Raw genomic sequence first — 19,321 nt, 5'->3', positions numbered from 1 at the left:
TAAAACGGAAACCAGTCCAAACTGTTTACTAGCTTGGGTTCTAACTGGATCTTGAAGAAAAACCCCTGGTTAGGCTCAGGTGAACATTTTCACACGGCTCTTACTCTGATTTGTAACTCGTTAGATTATATTCAGGTTCCTGTTTTTGCTTCTCTGTCTTTTTTTCGCCATACGTAGACGCAACTGGAATTAATCACATTTCAAAGCGGTTGTGCTGTTCCCCCGACGGACGGTGCAGATGTAAGGCAGACACTGCAGAGGATAACGCTGCGAGCGACTGTCTGCGCTGGACGCAGGAATGACTCTGAGCACAAGCAGCTGGGCTATTAGATGATGTGCCAAGGCAATATTGACACCAACTGAGCAAAACTTCGAGGATTCCTATCAACTTTGAACACTTAATTCATTAATACGCACAATAATTAGGCAGCTGGGCTCTTTTTTTGCCTGACCAAGGATGCAATACATTTCTAGTAACAAAGTCACCAACTGCTTCAGTAAGAAGAAAGCCTGGCTTTCTTTAATCTCTCACAGAGAAGCTGGCCATCAGACAAAACAAGTGTGGTGATCCATATGGGTCAGATGAAGCAGAAGGGGGGCATTTAAGTTGTCTGGCTTGTGTTTCAGCGTAAAATGGGGTCATATCTATCTGGTCACATAAGCAGACCTCAGAGTGACATCACCTGATTGGTTGAATTTAAATCACTCCCTCCTGTCTCCAATCAGACATGCATGTATGTTAGCTGAAGACAGCTTGCAAGCATTAAGACGAGCCTTTGTAAATATCGTCGTCTTGTTGCTCTGATTGCGATCAAATTTGAAGAAGTGACATCAGCTTTGTTTCCAGGGATGCATACATTAAATGAGGTAGACTGTACTAGGTCATCGTCTTGCTGTTTTATTGAGCTTCCCCTGAAATAATCCCAGTGAAGCAAAAACAATTAAGCGTCATATTAATCTATGTTCCAAAAATGCGAATGTACTTGCACGCATTTTCTATTTTTGGCATTTGTCTCAAAAAAATCACACAGAAGCAAAAATCGCTCTGATTTATCAAAGAAAGCTTTAGGTGTTCGTTAACTTGAAATAGCTGCATTATCATGTTAGAGTATTTTTAAATTCTCAATTCAAGATTTAAAGAACCACTTAAAATATGGCATTAAAACCAAAAATATTGAAGAAATAACAAATGCATGTGCACTAATTACCGGAGGGATGCAAAGATGTTTATAATCCCCTGCTGAAGCAGCTGTAAGCTTGTTGGATCAGTATTTCATAAAGAAAATGGTCACAATGTCAGCTCACCTCTCTCAGGCAGACCCAGTAACACACATTATTCTGGCGTGATGTGAACCTGACTCTCTCAGACTCTTCGTGACCCTTAAACTGTGGACTAATAGACAGTTACGACCCTCATGATGGATGCGGCCTTTCGGGCTCCCCTGCCTTGCTCTCTTTCGCTGCCTGTAAAGCAGACTCGCTTACCCTCCTGAGATTTACGGCTATTCTTAAAAGCGCGGCTCCTTTTTGATGCTCTAGAGCTCAAAGTCCAGATGAACTCCAGGGAGAAATATAAGCTGCAGTAAATTGCAGTGCTCTGATCGCAGGAATCATCCACTCAAGGTCATTTTAAGGGGAAATGAGTGCCAAAGTATGTTTTACACAGTAGCATACCGGCCTTCGAGCTACTGGCTGTGGATGAACACAGCATACTATTCAAGTTTGTTTTCACTGAAAATAAAACGCATAATCTTTATCATAGAAAACAATTTTAAAAAAATCAATTCAAACATTCAAGGTTGAGTTTCCTTCTGCGTGTCATAGAAATGTCATCCTCCGTCCATTCATAGAGCAGAAAGTTTTATACCACAACAACTGAATGTTCCTTGTTACAACAAGACTCCTCCTGGTGTTTCATTTAAGTCACTGTGCTTAATCATAACACCATCTGTGGTCCAGGCATGAAAAGGTATGAAAAGTATGAAATCTGGACACACGTGTGTCAGTTTGCTAAGTGAAATATGTGCTTAAAAAAAAAAATTGACAAATTTTCCATTTACTTATAAATGACAGGATCATTTTGCAGACATTTTTGCTGCAATATAATCGTCTGCATTTTAATGTTACAAATGTAGCACAACCACTTCTAGTTCCAGGGCTGGCGATGCAAATCATCCCCAAGCAGGATGAGCGCCTTGAAGAGTGACGGATGAAATAGGAAGGTTTAAAAAAACGCTTATTTCATGCTATAAAACGGAAACCTGTGAAACATTAACTAAAACACTAGTGCATGAGGAGATTAGATTGATGGTAATGAACATTTGATCAATACGATGGATTTTGATAGACTTACATTATGCAGAGTATTTGTGACGCATGCTGATATTTTGTATGGCAGGACGCGTCTAACAAACTGCATTGGTCAGTATTGGGAGCTGAAGCAGGAAGAGTACAAAGAGGGCTGTTGGGCAGCCAATCAGAGGTGGCCGGGAGGCACTTGCTGCAGGTGCTGTGCTGGATGGGCGGAGCATAGCGGGGCGGCACAGATGGCAGTCCAGACCGCAGAAGGAGCATGTGGGCAGGCTGCGTAACGTTGGGGCGTTGTAGGTCCTCATCGCTCTCCTGCCTGAAGCAAGGAAGGCACATTCAAATTCTCCTTTACCCAGCACCCAGACTATCCACAATACCTGATAGATTTGTGCAAATTCCTTCTGGGTCTTTATTAAAATCAAGATTTTGATGATAACTGAAGCTCAAAATATTTTCTATCAGGTAGAGAAATGTTTAATTTTGAGAAGCTATCACATTGAATTACAGTGCTTGAGTATTAAATTTGTACGGTGCTTCTGACTGGTCTAAATTAGAATGACATCATTTAATGTTGAGTTTAACTGAGATTTAACAGCTTACGGGGTTCGTAGTAATCATAGATGATGACATTGGCATCCTGTACAAGAGCCACTTTGAAGCTCCTCACTGTGGAGATTTCTACGCATACTTGTGATGTGGTCACCTGTAGAAGATTCCATTTCATTTGAAAAGACATTGCGGAGAAGAATTGAGAAACCAAGAAATGCCAGTGGCTCTCTACTCCATATGAACACAATGCAGTAACAACAGTGCAAAGTAAATTCTTCAGTGGATCCTTTCTGTCACATTCAATTGTGACACAGCATTAAATAACATTAAGTACTTTAATGAGGCATAATTCCCCTGTTTGAGTCAATTCCGTCTTACAGAATTCTTAAGGCGTCCTTTGACATCAGTATAAGTGCAAGAGAAAGACATTCAATCATCTGCTTACAGAATCCAGGTAAAGAATGACTTTTCCTGGCTGTGTTTCCACCCTTCTGATCAGATCATTGGTCGCAATTCCTTCGTCACTCAGGGTAAAACCACTGAGCAGGCCGACCTCCATCAGCACCATGTCTGTCCGAGGAATCTTCTGGCTTTCCAACAGGCTGGAAATGTGAACGAGATGTAGCAGAATTTCTCTCTACTGCAGTGTGACAGTGCGGTACAGGTGCAAGGCATCTGAAATATGGGCTAGATTTGTTTATGATATGTCACTACAAATCTATGCAGAACTCCGCTGAATAGGTTCCTGGCAGTTGCCTACCTGGTACAGACAGAGAGGGTAAGCTGGTCCATTCTACTGCTGTTGACAACAACATCCAAATGGAAAGCATACATTCCTGTACCATCTTTGTGTTTGCTGGACGCTTCTTCATTCTTTACATTGTAGAACACATTCAACTGTAATTTATACAAGGGAGTTACTGTTGGATTGATTGTTGCATTTCCTCCTAAATCCTCTGGCCTATTTACGATTTTTGTAGCACCTGTATCCTGATTCTCCTGATTCACAGAAATTTTCTCACAGAAAATGCAAGAACCCATAAATAGAAATGGCTGTTTTGAAGACATCTGCTAAGCAAAGTTACATAATTTATTTGCATAGCAGTTTTATATACATATTAATACATTTTGTATAGCTGAGAACTAATTTATAAATATTCCCCTTTAGAATATTTATAAACTAGAATCAAGAACTTTTCTTAGTGGTCTGCATCTTTGCTTCTCCTCTGATCTGAACACTTCATACTTTTGCTCTTAAGCACTAAACCAAGTTCTCTTCCTAAATAAGCAACATTTATTTATATACAACTGACAGCAAAGTGATAGGAAAATAATAAGAAAATACAAACTGAACATAGAGAAACAGACAAAGCTCCCATCAGCTGAGTTGCATTAATCAATCAAGAATATGTGCAAAACACATACTTTGGCCAGGTTTTAACTCCCATAAAATGCCAGCTTTGCTAATTAGCAGGGGAGGGGAAAAGTTTCGCTTGGGAAGAGCCTGTAACTGGGAAAATCAGTGCCGACCTGCCAGTTGCAATATTGGATTTGTTGCTTAAAAGCAGGAAGCATTTGTGACCAAAAGTATGCAGATTTATTTGCAGGAGTAAAATTTCTGGTGTATCTTAAGCCCAATCTCCTCGAGCAGAATCACAACATAAATATCCACTCTTACAAAATCCATCTATCTTCCATAATGGCTTATCCAATATGGAGTAGAAGAGGTTTAAGAAAGTGATGTGAAGTAATAAATAACGTGGGTTTCATTTCAAACTGGGATCGGAGACGCAGACTGTGGCTTTTGGCAAAAGTTTATTTCTAAAGTAATGGAAGATCTACCTGAAGCAAGGCAAATCCTCGTCCCTCCATCGAAACGGCCAGACGCATGCTTTTGCTTGTTTCAATCTACGAACACAAAAAGTCATCTTGCTCTGATTGATTATACTAACAGTGAAGCGGTATCTTTGATGAGGTTCAGGCAAGCCGCTCGACAAACTCGGGCATTATTATTTTGCTACGTTTGTTACTGTTTTTCTGAAAGAAAGCGAGAAGTGTGACCTCTTCACTCTGGTGCAGTAAGTAATTGCTGGAGTCGACGTGGAAGGTGGCCGCGGTGCGTGAGGCAGTGCTTTTCACTTGGATTGTGGTGTTGATGGAATCCGCACCGCTCAAAGGTGCGTAATATGACAGGGCATGCAGGGCCATTATTGTATCCTGAATGGGACGACAACAAAAGCGATACGGACACAGTCGCGGGACAAGCATGCTGCCCAAAGCGAATGACAGGACAGGCCTAGCAAAAGCAATATGGACATCTGGTCCTCTTTAGAGATGAACTCAAGAAAGATTTTATACTGGATATTGTTTTTCCTTGTCTTTCACCTCCCAACATACGTTTGCACGGAGAGATGTTCTATTTGAAGGGCAAGCCCCCGACTGAGCGACCTTTGACCTAAGCCCCACCTCCACCATTCAACCATGCCTGTTCTTTTCCTCCCCCCAAATTCCAACTCTAAGGACTGGGCTGGATCTGAGAATCATCACTTAATTTATGCTGTAATGTGCCTCGTTCCCAATAATGGCCTTCATTTGATTAGTTTAGTTCTTTGGACATTAGAGGTGTTACCAGTAAGCAGAATGGAGTAATGTGAAGGATTGACAGATAGGGGGCAGCAGCGGCCCTCACCTGCGTAGAGCCATACCCTCCCAGATGGTTCCTCTGTTGGCAGAGCCACTTCAAAAGCAGGATTCCTTCCATGACCTTCGCCCTCATGAAAAGGGTGAGCAGCACGTAGGAGGCGATTTCTATGTCCACGGACTGTGGCTGCCAGGAGTCAGGCAGCGGCACTTTTGAGGAGCTCCAAGACATCATGCCATCTGGAGGACAGAGGGTCGAAGAAGCGGCTGCATACGGCAGAGCTCACATGGATAACCGAGGGGAACCAAAGAGGACCAGGGCAGTGAGTGTGCCCTTTCGCTTATGTGCAGGCATGTGTGTGTGTGCAAGCCAGCATGATCCAATAAGAGAAAAACTAAGCTTCCTCGTACATGTATCCTCTAGACCAGGGCTCTTCAAATCTGGCCCTCGAGTCCAAATCCCAACCTTGTTTTCAGTTCTCCCAGGTAGTTAATTTAATAATTACTGATTCTGATTGGCCCCAGAGGCCTCATTCCTGGCTCACAGGTAAAGGAATTCTGGGAAATCAGCAGGGCTCGGCTCTTGTGGACCGCGATTTGAACAGACCTGGTCTAGACACAATAAACTCAAATTACTAAGCGGCTCCTGTTCCCAAGGCTTGGTTGTTACCGTGTACGTCTGCTCTCCTCATCAGCTCCATCAGCGCCATTTCAGCCTTGGGACTCTTAGCCAAAGACAGGGCGTAGGCAACCAGGCTTAGGCTGTAGTTGCTGGAGATCCCAAGTCCCAGCTTGGTTTCTAGAAACATCCGAGCACTGGACACCTGACTTGAGTAGATGTTCTGAAAGCAAGATTTGCCTTTGGGATCAAACTTGTAAGGTTATGAAGAATCAGTGGCCTAGAAGACCAAAGCACCTTTTGAACTGGACAGAATGGTCAGAAAAGAGTCAGAATATTTCAGAAATATAAAAAAGAAAATAAAAGCTTTTCCAAACTCTGTGAAAATAGCCTAATAGTACATTAATATGTGATCATTTATGTAAAATATGATCTATTAACAGCTCAATGTATTGTTCTACGAAGATTTTAACTTTCCCCTTCAGTTTCTCTGTTTATGAAATACTCAAGAATGTTAAATTTACATGAACATGCAATATCACCAGGACAAACATGAATATACAGGGAGTCGCTAGGTTACGAATGAGATCTGCTCCTTAAGTCTGACTTTAAATGGAATTTGTAGTTAAGTCGGTATAATAATAATGCAGTACATAATTACAATAAGGGGCAGCATGGTGGTGCAGTGGTTAGCACTGTTGCCTCACACCTCTGGGACCCGGGTTCGAGTCTCCGCCTGGGTTACATGTGTGTGGAGTTTGCATGTTCTCCCCATGTCGTCGTGGGGTTTCCTCCGGGTACTCCGGTTTCCCCCCACAGTCCAAAAACATGCTGAGGCTAATTGGAGTTGCTAAAATTGCCCGTAGGAATACATGTGTGAGTGAATGGTGTGTGAGTGTGCCCTGCGATGGGCTGGCCCCCCATCCTGGGTTGTTCCCTGCCTCGTGCCCATTGCTTCCGGGATAGGCTCCGGACCCTCGCGACCCAGTAGGATAAGCGGTTTGGAAAATGGATGGATGGATAATTACAATAATAATTATACGGTAATAATAAACGTAGCTACATACGGTACTGTACTGTCCCGAGAGCCGACGAAGCGCTGAAGCCGCTCACAAGTGTCACAGAGTAGTGTGTGTTTGTAATTATGAACCACTGTATTTAAACAGGCTTTATGACGTAACCCATTCGTAACCCAGGGACTGCCGGTATTCCTGAGTGTACGCCTCTCCCTCGCCAGGCCGCGCTCATACCATGTACGCTGGCTCCTCCAGCAGTGCCATCAGTACGTAGGCTGTCAGGGAGGTGGGGCCGTCCAGCCCCCCCCGTAGCTCGCTGTGAGTCACTCTCCCCGGCTCACCGAAGCACCCGCTGGCCTCCTGCTGCTGGACCAGCCAGGTCGCCATGCCAGACAGCACCTTCTGATCGATGGGGATGAAGGACCGAGCCTGCAGGAAGGCCCTCAGCACGAAGGCAGACAACCTTCAGGAAGGAGCCAGGGGAGGGCGGGGTCAGTCACCGGCAGCGGCGTGTGCCTCCGAGGGACCGTCCGCGAAAGCCACACGTACGCACCAAGTACTGCCCGCAGAGTCACTGTCTCCAAAAGCACTGAAGGACCCATCCCGCCTCTGATAGGTCAGCTGCTGCTGATAGCCTGAAGGCACAGCGGTCGTAGGTTGTAAAGAGAATAAAGGGTAAAACAATCCATCCATCCATCCATTTTCTGTACTCTCTTGCTCTGTGCAGGGTCACAGGTGTCACAATTGTAAAGTGGTATTCTTTCAAATTACTTTTCACTAAATTATATTAATTTCAAGAAGCTCATAAGAGAAGTAAAAAGCGTTTTTAAAGGTCTGGTTTCACTTTGTGCCCCATTTCCTGCTCAGCCAGAAGCTTGGCTGGCCGGCTTACCTTGCTCCATGAATGTCAGCGCTCTGCGCCGAATGTCCTCCTTTATGGGTTCTCCATTTATGGGTTCTCCTCGGTCGGCTTTGGTCAGGTACTGCAGCACGTAGATGCTGGGAGCAAAGTTGATCATGTTCTGCTCCCCGCAGCCAGAGGGCATCTGGAGAAGCGAGTCCAGCCCCGATATCGACGGGCCTAGAATGTCACCTGTCAAGCGAAAGACCTTCTAAGGTGCCCACAGAGCATTAGGCCAAACCGTCAGAGGAGAGCAGTCTTAGCGAGAGTGAAAGCACGTGGCCTTCATGAGCGCTGATGTTTACCACAGAAAAGAACAACTTTACGGCATCAAAGTAGGTCGCCGAGTGGATTGGCGTGACTAACACAGCATAATGTTTTATTACCCTTTTCCCAGACAGATGACCAAGGAATAGCACAGCTGTTTGGAGTCTGTTTACCATAAAACAATAATTTGAAACATCGCCAAAGCTGCTATTCCCTCATTTCCTCCTGGAAAGGCTATTCGACGTCTTTGAAGGCAGCTTTTCATTTCACAGATTTATTTATTTTTTTGTTCTTTTCTGGAGAACCGCTGTCCCGTGAAAATCAAAAATGCAGGCGATAACTCGGCTGAAATGAAGCATGACGCGGCGTGACGTTGCTTGTGAGCCCCCGGGGGTCACATACCAGCCACGGTCACGTGGGCCCTCTTGCTGCCCGGCACCACATCTGCGGGGAAGGAGAACACTACCTCCTCAGACAGCCTGTTTTCCGACAGAGGCATCTCAAGGAACAGCGACTTAGTGAACAACTTCTCCGTTCCTTCAGGCTACAAGAAAAGAAATCACAGTAAACAGTTCTAAAGTGAACGCCAAGAACAAACGGTGATGACCGAGTTACGCAGAAAATTACATACAACATAACCGATAACCAAAATACTAGCAACAGACAAGATATCCACACTGTACCTTGACCAGAACTTTCCTAACAATGGCATCAGAGCCAATGTAGGACTCGGCTTTCACAGATACTGTGATCTCTCCAAGAACCTCCGGTCTTATTGGGAAGAGAACCAAAGCACTCTCCCAACTCGCTACAGACACTGTCCTTATGTTGGCCATCGATGGTCCATTCTTGTCTCTGAATATAAACTCAAATGACTTGTTCTCTGCTACTGTCACTAAGACCTGAAGAAGGAAAAGGCATGTACTTATTTTAATTTAGATTGCTCCGGAGGCACCCACAGTAGGATATTAAAACATCCAACACAGAATAACAATGTGAATGAAGTGTGTGTAGAACATGCAGTACAGAAAGCTGCTGAGATATTCGCCCGGGGTTCAGCGCTTACTAAAGCTCTTTCTCTGCTCCCATAACACTGGGGGTAGCGAATAGATAATTAAGAATTTCTGTGATCTGTGGTGTAGTTTGCATGAAGAATATAGAGAAATGAAAATCAGACAAGAATATATTTAACCTGTCATTCACCTCAAGTTGCTGTTCCATGTAATTAAACACGATGACCTCTAGAATTAGCTGTTCTCCTCGGATGATGTAAGCTGGGAGAACCAGGAACAGGAAGAAGTTCTGGAAAACTGCGAGCTGTCAGAAAGGACTCCAGTTAGCATTCTGATTGACTGAGATCAGTGGACAAAACAGCAGTAAGTGTTTCATTGTTGGGGAGTCAAAGTACTTTATATGGCAACAGGGGAATTGTTCAGGAAGGTATCTGCATAGCTCTGGTTTGGGGTCTATTTTTCATTCAAAATAGTCTATATTTTGCTCAGAAGATTTTTCTTTCTTGTCACAACAGTGAAACGTTCATTGCAGGTTTTCCAGGCATAATACTCAAACATTCACTTCATTTAAGTAACTCTTTATGTGCTTTTACCTGTATATTCTATTCTATTCTCTAACTGTCTATTAACAGTTTAATTTATGAATGTACAGAATGGAAAGAAACCCAAAGTGTAAAAGTACCTTTGCAGGAGAGTCGATGATCCCTAAGCCCAGGTTATCAGACACGACGAATGCGGTGGCGATCCAGGTTGTGATGCTGTCTGGGACTGAGACTGAGAAACTCGCTGTTGTAGATACACTGTGTGAGACACACACACACACACACACACACACACACACACACACACACACACACACGGCCTGCTGTAACCCATGGTGATGCCAAAAAGCAGCCACATCCTATGGTCCCTATGCTGTTGCTTTCCATCCTGCTTGCCTGCAGGGGGTGCTAGAGTACTGCTGCCAAAAAACAAAAGCTATTATAATGACCACTGGAATTTACCTAAGAGAGGTTTATTAAGCAGCTTGGTTTTGTGCCTAGGGTGCCCTGCTCAGCCCCGACAGGCTACCCCCGCCTGATTCCTCCCAGCTCCTACCTCATGTTGGCGTTCAGCCAGAGCCAGGTATCTGGGAAGCGCCTTCGAACCCGGGGCACTGGTGCGGTCATACTATCCTCCTGAAGGCTTTTCCCTCTGACTGCTGAATGCAAAATATTCCATTTTTTTTTATTTTTTTTTGCAAACCAAAACGCTCATTTCTCTGAGTTGTCACAGCATGACTCGGTAACTTATAGGACATTTAGTCTGGTTTTCATGCAAATGCCAGATGGATCCCCTTGTGAATTAAGAGTTTAATAGTATAGTTTCATAGGAGTATGTCATCATCCTGGCTCTAGGGAGTATAGTTATGCTTTAGTCTTTTCGTAACTCACGTAATTTGGCTTTAACGTGGTCCTTCGCTCTGGACATCCAGCCATCTGTCAAAACCACCAGGTTACACACCTGGGGATGTAGGGGAAAGTGCGTATTTTACTGATGACGTTAAAATGGACTCGCATCACCGCCATGCTACGATTGGCGATACTGTTACCATGGAAACGCAGTTGGCGTCGCCCGTCATCGTTACGCCGGATGGACTATCGATATCATCCCCGCTGCATGCAGCCGATTCCAGCTTCTCCAGAACCTGGAAGGGTAAAACACCAATCAAACCAGCAGCTTTTGTCACAAATCCCACATCAAGCAAAGAGTAGCAAATAGGACAAAAGTTCCGTTGTTAGTTCAAACCATTATAAAAAGACCCATTGTGCTTTGATTGACTGATGAAAAAGGGCTTGAATTTCACAATACCCATTCTCAAAAAGAACAAAAAAGGGCAACTCTGCTTATTCTATTATCACCATCAAATACATCTAGAAAATTCAAATTACCTTTGCTTGCAAGATAATCCCACCCTTTACATTAAATCGGCTGATAAAAACTAAATATGTTTGCCTCTCTTACAGAGTCCTTAGAGAGATCAAGGGTCTCCCTCACCTTATACTTGCTGATGTCATTGTCAGATTTGGGCCAATCGGTTGCCTTGTCAACCACCAGAATACCGACTAGAGACCCAGGTTCAGATACATGCACACTGAGCTCCACCTTCCCCGCTGGTTTTGTCCTTGTTAGACTCCAGCCCAGAGACACCTACAGTACAGTAATGTATTAATGGAAATACGCCATTACATGCCATTATTGGAACGTACTAGGCAAAACAAACATTAGACTTCATAAGCTGTATGCCTTTTTACATGAGCACTTAAAACATGTAAGACTGAGGAATTCAACCAGGTAATAGAGGAGGGATCAGCAACGCAGACTATGCTACCATTAATCAGAGTTTTTATTAAATGCATGAGAGCTTCTGCACAGAACTCATTTGCTCAAATCACTGGCACTTGTGCATTGGCTGGAAAGGAACACGACAAACTGGACAACTGTGTGACCAAGCGGAGCTCAGCCACGTAAAGGGATTTGCTACATAGGCGAGTACAAAGAGTCACATAAGTCAGTTACATTGTTTCTCAGCGTCTGGGCAACAGGAATCATCAGAGTGTCGCTGACCACCTCCCCCGTGGGGCAAACGACATACGCAGTGACACGGGCGACGGGAGCCCAGGAGGCCCTGGGAAGCAGAGAGAAAGTGGCTGCAGTCTTCCTCCCGCCATCCAGCAGCCGGTCTTTGGACATGACCTGCAGAGACAAGCCAGTGCACTGGGCGGCACCTCAGGAGATCCAGATTCTTTTAACTGAAAAATCATATTAATGTTCAAAACTCCAGGGTGCCTGGAGAGATTAATTAAACCCAATCAGAGAAATATTGGCAGTATTCCCAATTCTATAAATTATATAAAATGTTCCAGAGTCTAAGATACACTCCATATTGCTATTAACGTTACTGGATCTACATCAGATCAACAGGCATATTTATACAAGCATCCAGCAAATGGCCTCTTTCGCCTCATTTTTATTAAACAGCAGAGCCCCTTTAAATGTCCAACAGTCTAGTTGATCAGCTGCAAATCTGTGTTACTCAGTAATGGAATCGACTTTCTTCTCGTCTCTTGATTGTGACTCAGATGTAGCTATGAGCATCGCAGACGTAGTGCGAAATCATCATGGCAAAGCTTTACACTCTGTTATCTCACTGATCTTCATTAATTATATTATTATAATGTGATTATTGGAATCTTAATCTACCTGTAATGTTAATAAGTATAATATAGTACCTACCAAATAGTGAACCTCGGTTAGCAGAAAGTTGCTTTGTACAACCAAATTAATGGGAATTCCAACCTAAAGAAAACATTTACAAATGATGAGACACATTAATGAAAGTTGAAGAAGGACTGACATCAATTAACATAATGAAAACACACATTAAGATGAGAATAGATTGATGTTGTATTGGAGGATATGCAATGACACTGCAATGGAGTCAAAATCCAAAATATACACTTTAAGTTGACTGCAAATATTTTGTAAAATTGTGCTCAAAAAAACTAGGATGCAAGGTGGAAACTTGCCAGAGCATTGAGCAGTACACACCCGAACACTCGCTCTTCAATTAGCCACACCGCAAACATTAGCTACTATCTGATACACACAGCAGCGCATCCAAGGGCTTTCTGCTCATTCAGGCCTGCTTTACCTCAAGATGAGCATTAGTTCTGCTTAACTGCAGGTAGAATTTGCTGGTGGAGGAAGAACTTCTGAACACTTGCAAAATTTTATGGTTCCCTTGGAAATCAGCCTGTAAATGACATCAAACAGCAGCCTGTAATCTCTGATCAGTCAAGGTAGGTTACAACGCATTCTGTAATAATGCCAGATTATGTTATAACTTGACAAAATGTAACAATTTTTCATCACATAATGTGATGTTATTACATAAACACATTATGTAATAACACTGCATTTTTTAACTCAGAAGGTTACAAATGTGTTGACTGCATAATAATTTTATATTGCAACATTATCTTATTATCATCGTTATAACTATCATCATTCAACTTTTTACATTCGAATTATTACTTAATGTGGCATCATTACATAATGCTTTGTTACTAGGTACAGTTTTAGCTGCGCCTCTCTACCTTTGACATACTTTCATATCGCATTTAATAATATACTGAACGGCATAGTGAAATCTGAGCGATAAAACCCACCTGAATTGTAAGAGAGGTCACATCTTCTAACAGCTGAAAGCGAATGGGTATGACCCCGTCCTCTGGGACAGGGAAGCTCATGGAGAGAGGAGAGCCCTCTGCGTCCTGAAATGTCAGCTCCACAGCCTCCTGTGTCACATGCTCGTCCTGGAGGAAGGAGCTGTTGAACCCAAATGACCCCTCGTGCCTCCAGCTGCCAGGACCGGGACCCTTGTGCTGTGTCACAGTCACCGTCACGTTCCTCATCCGCTCTATTGGTTCCCCATTATATGACGAGATCTTCAGCTACGGCCATAAAACAACAACATGCCATTGAACCATAGCTGATACAGGGCTGGGCGGCCACCTAGGGCGCCGACATGCCAGCCAATCTCACTTTGCCCCAGACGGGGGTCCGCCGTGGTGGTGATCGCTTAGGGAGCCACATTGGCAGGATCGGTACTGAGCTGATGTTGAGTAATACCCTAAAACTGGTAGTTATTACTGGAGGGAAACACTTATCGTCAAACATGACACTTTCCACTATTAAATACAGTTTGTTACCAAACGAATGTGTTAATACCGTTTTGAATTTGTTTTTGAGAATGAATGTAATGTAACAATCTACAAACAAGAGTAGCTTGTGTTGGCAGCACCAAATACAACAGTGTCTCTCAACTGCAAGGCCATTACTTACGTAAGTGGAAAAGTTTAAAGATGGGTTAAGGGTCCTGGGATGTCCATAAAACAAAAGGTGGTACCTGCTTTGGACAACAGTCACTTCTGATGTAGCATTGCTTCTTAATCCTTACAAAACCAAAACAAATCTATGAGGAAAACAAGGACTCAAAGACCAAAAAAATTGAGTGGTACAAATCCTGAAGTAATAGCTTTAATACTGTGTGCGCTTTCTTTGATTTATTAGAACACTCATTTATCAGTGTGATCTTACTTTTACGAATCAGTACCACTGAAAACAACAGCACCGTGATATTTCCAGAATAACTAGGTCTAGGTTTATGAGGAAGAAAGATAATATGTTCTAACCTGTCAAGGTCTCTGTGACAGTGACTGTGACATAAACTTTTGCCTCATTTTTAAATGGAAAGGGACCCATCGATCCTTGACCACTGGTATAACTATGAAAAAAGTCCTTCTTATTGAATACAAACCGGACAGAACCATTGATCTGCAAGAATAAATGTTACAGTGAAATTAAATCGGGTTATTTTTTAAGTCACTGTCTTGTATTTTTTCTTGAAAATGTTTTTGTCCTTTATATATATATATATATGTACTCTATCCCAGTAATGTATTTCTATATCTTTGAATCTCCAACATTTAACCAGCATTAACAAATCCCTTATTTTTGAAACCAGGCAGCTTTGGGTTTTTATCTGCGCGTTCAGGAGGACAGGGAAAGTGTCCCCCCCCCCCCCAACATAGTTCTGTGTAGCGTTTCTTATGAATAGGATTTCAGGAGTAGACTGACCTCGCTAGTTTTGCTAGCAGTCATGGCCATTCCATGGTGGGACAGACTGGCCGTTATGGTCAGCGTGCCCTGGACCGGCTTCCCGTAGCTGTGTCTAGGGGAGAAGATCTCTCACGTTACATCATACCAGCACTGGCCTCATTTCTAGCACATGTTATTACAAATGAGATCACCGTGCACAAAGAGTGAATATTTGCTTGTATCTCCCCGTCAGCGGAAACGCGACTTACTGCGCAGTGACATTTCCTGTTAGATTGGCTCCGTAGTAGGTGATAGCGGGAGCCTGCACCACCACATCAAAGGCCGGAAGCACTGCATTAATATTATTATTATTATTATTAGTAGTAGTAGTAGTAGTTTATAATACAGCCATTTACAATCTATGCTCAAGAGTCCATCCTTCCATAGTGTAATTAAATATTTTAATATTGTACTTCTCACCATAATAGTCGACTGTGAAGGTCTTTTCCGTCGAAATGTCCTGCAGGAGGAAAAAGACACATTGCACTTCTCTCTCTCTCTCTATCTCTATTTTATTTATATCTAAACATCCTACATCAGTTTTTGTGACTTTCATGAAACATATCAGCACTTGTATCATCGCATCATCTTGTTGTCAAAATGCTCCACTGTCATTTCAGTCAAACTGTCAGAAGCTGAACACGGTCCACAGGCTGCATTTCCACTGTTACATTTCATTAAAGTCTCAGCAGAACCGACTACATGCAGCGACGGTCCAAACTCACATTAACCGAAGCCTCAACAGTCCACATGCCAAGGGGGGGTGTTTTAGTCAGCTGGAACTCCCTGGACACGACCCCCAGAAAGCTGTCCAGTGAGGGCCACTGCTGGATCATGTTTCCCTTGGGATCCTACTTCACATCAGTAAAAAGGAGGAGGTCAATCTTCCATTTCATTTGTGTTCAGTATTATGTCCCAGTTCATCCACTTACATCACCTTTACGCTCATCCCCCCTCCGCCTCTGCTCCCAGTAACCCCCCACACCCACCTTAATGACAATATTAACATTGCTCCTGCTTGGTTTTCCATCTGGGTAAACTGACACCACCCGAATTTTCACCGCTTGTCCCGGCTTGTAGACAGATTTGTCCGTCTGAATAAACGTAGATGAGATTTTGGGTATAAATTTCATCACCGTTGTGTTGCTGAAAACCACATTCTCCCCAATGAAGCCACTGACAGCCAAAGTATAGTTACTCTGGGAAATCAGGTCAGCGCCCAGAATCTGGAAGGGAGAGAGAACGGTAGAAATCAGGACTAGATGGGCAGAGGGGGAAGCAGGTCATGACTGCTCGGGTTTGTCCCAGTCTGCTATCGGGACAGCAGCAGTGACTCTGTGACACCGTGAACAGTCATGGTCCCCGAGGGAAAACCCGTATCATTTCATCATTTTATAAAAGCTCTCTCTGCCAAAGCCTTTTCAAGAGAGACAAACTGAGAAGAGGCCGACATATAATACCTCACATCGAAATGAGAGTGAATAGATGTGAAGACACTGTTCTTTGGCTTACTTAGGCATCAGATGTCTAGTCTCTGTAGTCAGTAGCACAATATTGTACCCAAGCAACGTAACTAGAAGAGTCACACTTTTCATCTGTGCTCTGGTCTGGTATTAAATCAAAAGGATGATCGACTTCATGCAGGATTTAAGAAGAACATGATCAGGGCAGATATTCACTAGTAAGAGGGAGAAGCTCGATATTCCAAAGCTAAACTGTATCGCCGCAGTCCGTCTTATATCAGACAGCTACCTAATATACAATCCCTACCCACTGAACTGGAGACTGTATAAGTGATGAAGAGACACAAAATTACAGATAATGTCAATTTTGTTCATTTATCTGCAGCAGTTTATCAGATTAAACTGAAAACGCATTGATTCGATTACATCGCCTATTTAAGTTCAAAGTCATGAGTTTTAAATGTATCCTATGTAATGCAGCATATAGAAACATTATGTAAAACACCAGCTATGGCATGAGTCATACTTACTGGGGGGAGAATCTGAAGCCCAGTAGATCCTGTAAGCAAAACAATCGTTACATTTTGTTCTAAGCACTTATTATGGAAATTACAGCATTAATAACGCAGTTATATGGCACAGCGCCCATGTTCCCATGTCTCTGCTAAATTAATTCAGTTTTTAGTGATTTCTTTGTCATAGCAACACATGATGTACAACACACTGCTTTGCCTCCACACTAACACTCTGTGTTGGCTCATATAAAGTAATTCTTTCAAGTTCATTCATTCATCAGGCTTACTATTCTAATCCTACTGGGCACCAGTTCCTACCCTGACCCCCATATACCTGCTGGAAACGTTTTCTCAGTCTGACGCAAGCTGGTGATGCCGTTAAAGAGCTCAGCGGTCACTCGGACCGGGGACTCGGTGAAGACAGTGACTGAGAGTGAGATGGGCGTCCCGATGCGAATTACTCTGGGAACTGAGACCAGGTAAGAAGGTCTGGAGGTAGAAGAACAATACCGATCGTGCGAGTGAGAGACAGAACCAGAACCACGAGAGACATTCACATATCGATCAAGCGGACATGACAAAGCGACAGCGCATCAGTCATTCTGTTGCGTTCTATTTTATCTCACAATAAACTTTGAATAAGGAAACAAATGTATACCATACTACTCCTGTGTTAAAAGGGTAATCCGTGTGTGAGTGCATGCACAGTAATCGAAAGTTACGTAAAATTACGAAAAATACCTCTGCAAATGTGAAACGTCAATTCCACTCTAAAGGAATTCCGTGGTCCAAGAGCAGATATGTTGTGGTACCTTGAAATGTTCTGTGCTCCAGTGCAGGTGACGAAGAGGCCGCAGATCCCCATCCAGACGAGCTGCTCCATCTCCCAGCTGAGAGGAGAACCACACAGCCCCGCACTGCAGGGTTAACCGGAGGCTTCTTCCTCCTCGTCTCACCTGCACTGTTCAGACTCCACCTACGGAATCGGCCAGTCCTCCCTGATTAGGGCGAGATGCCCCTGCAGAGGTGCCCGTGACGCCAGTCCCTTATATTTGGGCTAACATAACTATACATATAGCATTTGATACTCATAACCGCGCAACTGTTTGGACATGCATCAGACTCTCTGCTCTTGGTGTCTCTCTCAATACCTTTTAATTCTGCCTTAACCTAAAAAAGAAATCAGAACAGAAAAACATAAAATATAGATAAAGATGTATCTTAACAAGGAATATTCCAGTTAGTAAATATTTTGCTAATGTTTCATACCAATAAATAGTATGTAGATAGTAGATCTTTCGTGCATTTTAAACATATTCTTTAATCGATTTGATGACGGGAGGCCAGTCCATCGCAGTGCACAAGATGGGACACCCTGAACGGGAAGCGCGCAGTGATACACTTTGGGCAATTTAGAGATGTAAATTAACCTAAGAGTATATACAGGGTGCCTCACACATCAGGAGTGACGCTGCAGTGCTACTCACTGATATATACACAGGGTGCCAGCTCTCACACATCAGGAGTGACGCTGCAGTGCTATTCACTGATATATACACAGGGTGCCAGCTCTCACACATCAGGAGTGACGCTGCAGTGCTATTCACTGATATATACACAGGGTGCCAGCTCTCACACATCAGGAGTGACGCTGCAGTGCTATTCACTGATATATACACAGAGTGCCAGCTCTCACACATCACGAGTGATGCTCATGCTTTCAGACTCTCATGCTCATGCAAGACGTCTTATGGCAAATCTATATTATTCCATTACAAACAAAATTAGTTAAATCAAAAGCGTTCGGGCAGTTTGCAAACATTAGCTGTAACCACAGACCCACAGGAAAAAGGGTGGCATTGTGTTCAATCAAATGCACAAATGTAAAACTCTGCAGATTGTTACCACATGCAAATAAAAAATCCCACAAAATCTGAGCTCACAAAGGCCCCCATTTACCTTTTAAAGGTCTTCACACCCTGCAATTTAAAGGATGATTAGAAGAATGGAATTAATCATTGTGATATAATTAGATGCCCTATTTCCAGCTACATGGTGAAGAGACCCAAGGCACCCTGAGACAGAAACGTAACCATACTGATGTATACTGTAAACTACTCAAAGGACGTCAAAAATGAAAGCAAAAGCAGCATGCAGTGCAGAGTATTGTTGTCAAAAATACTCCAGAGTATTGATTCTGTCATGTATAAAACGGTTTCATTGTGCCTTTTACATGGTATCTATCCTACAGCCTGCATTTGTGGTTTACTCTGACCACTGAGGCTTGTAAGCTGCTAATACGCATCTGGACCTGAGAACAGTCTC

The 19,321-nt window shown here is 43.3% G+C and overlaps 1 protein-coding gene and 1 long non-coding RNA gene across 4 annotated transcripts in view; one reads left to right on the top strand and one right to left on the bottom strand.

Moving 5' to 3' along the window:
* The window catches only part of LOC125714463 (uncharacterized), a 92,204-nt gene that overhangs the window by 10,327 nt on the left and 62,556 nt on the right, over nt 1-19,321 (top strand). Inside the window, exons 2-3 of the long non-coding RNA XR_007383726.1 lie at nt 17,381-17,475; nt 17,831-18,022. This is a non-coding gene — a long non-coding RNA (uncharacterized LOC125714463). The remainder of the gene's footprint in view (nt 1-17,380; nt 17,476-17,830; nt 18,023-19,321) is intronic.
* cd109 (CD109 molecule) lies at nt 1,753-17,946 on the bottom strand. Of its 3 annotated transcripts, none has more exons than XM_048985085.1 (33): nt 17,809-17,946; nt 17,331-17,485; nt 17,012-17,040; nt 16,008-16,244; nt 15,744-15,869; nt 15,439-15,478; nt 15,228-15,309; nt 14,998-15,091; nt 14,553-14,694; nt 14,203-14,312; nt 13,527-13,811; nt 13,010-13,111; nt 12,592-12,654; nt 11,875-12,051; nt 11,353-11,505; nt 10,907-11,002; nt 10,749-10,818; nt 10,414-10,516; nt 9,998-10,115; nt 9,506-9,619; nt 8,986-9,204; nt 8,705-8,846; nt 8,027-8,227; nt 7,688-7,769; nt 7,369-7,597; nt 6,170-6,341; nt 5,549-5,739; nt 4,921-5,076; nt 4,702-4,767; nt 3,620-3,756; nt 3,305-3,461; nt 2,911-3,013; nt 1,753-2,626 (listed from the first exon to the last, which is right to left on the bottom strand). In XM_048985085.1, the coding sequence occupies exons 1-33, from the start codon at nt 17,877-17,879 to the stop codon at nt 2,406-2,408; spliced, it is 4,443 nt and encodes a 1,480-aa protein (XP_048841042.1). In that variant the 5' UTR covers nt 17,880-17,946; the 3' UTR covers nt 1,753-2,405. The 3 variants fall into 3 exon arrangements, with proteins under 3 accessions (XP_048841042.1, XP_048841043.1, XP_048841044.1); XM_048985086.1 differs by having other exon boundaries at nt 10,414-10,513; XM_048985087.1 differs by lacking the exon at nt 17,809-17,946 and having other exon boundaries at nt 16,008-16,112; nt 16,217-16,244; nt 17,331-17,389.

The sequence above is a fragment of the Brienomyrus brachyistius genome, chromosome 19 (genome assembly GCF_023856365.1).
Source record: "Brienomyrus brachyistius isolate T26 chromosome 19, BBRACH_0.4, whole genome shotgun sequence".
NCBI classification, from domain to species: domain Eukaryota; kingdom Metazoa; phylum Chordata; class Actinopteri; order Osteoglossiformes; family Mormyridae; genus Brienomyrus; species Brienomyrus brachyistius.
Note: the sequence above shows the minus strand (reverse complement) of the source record. Positions and strands in the feature narration are given on the sequence as shown.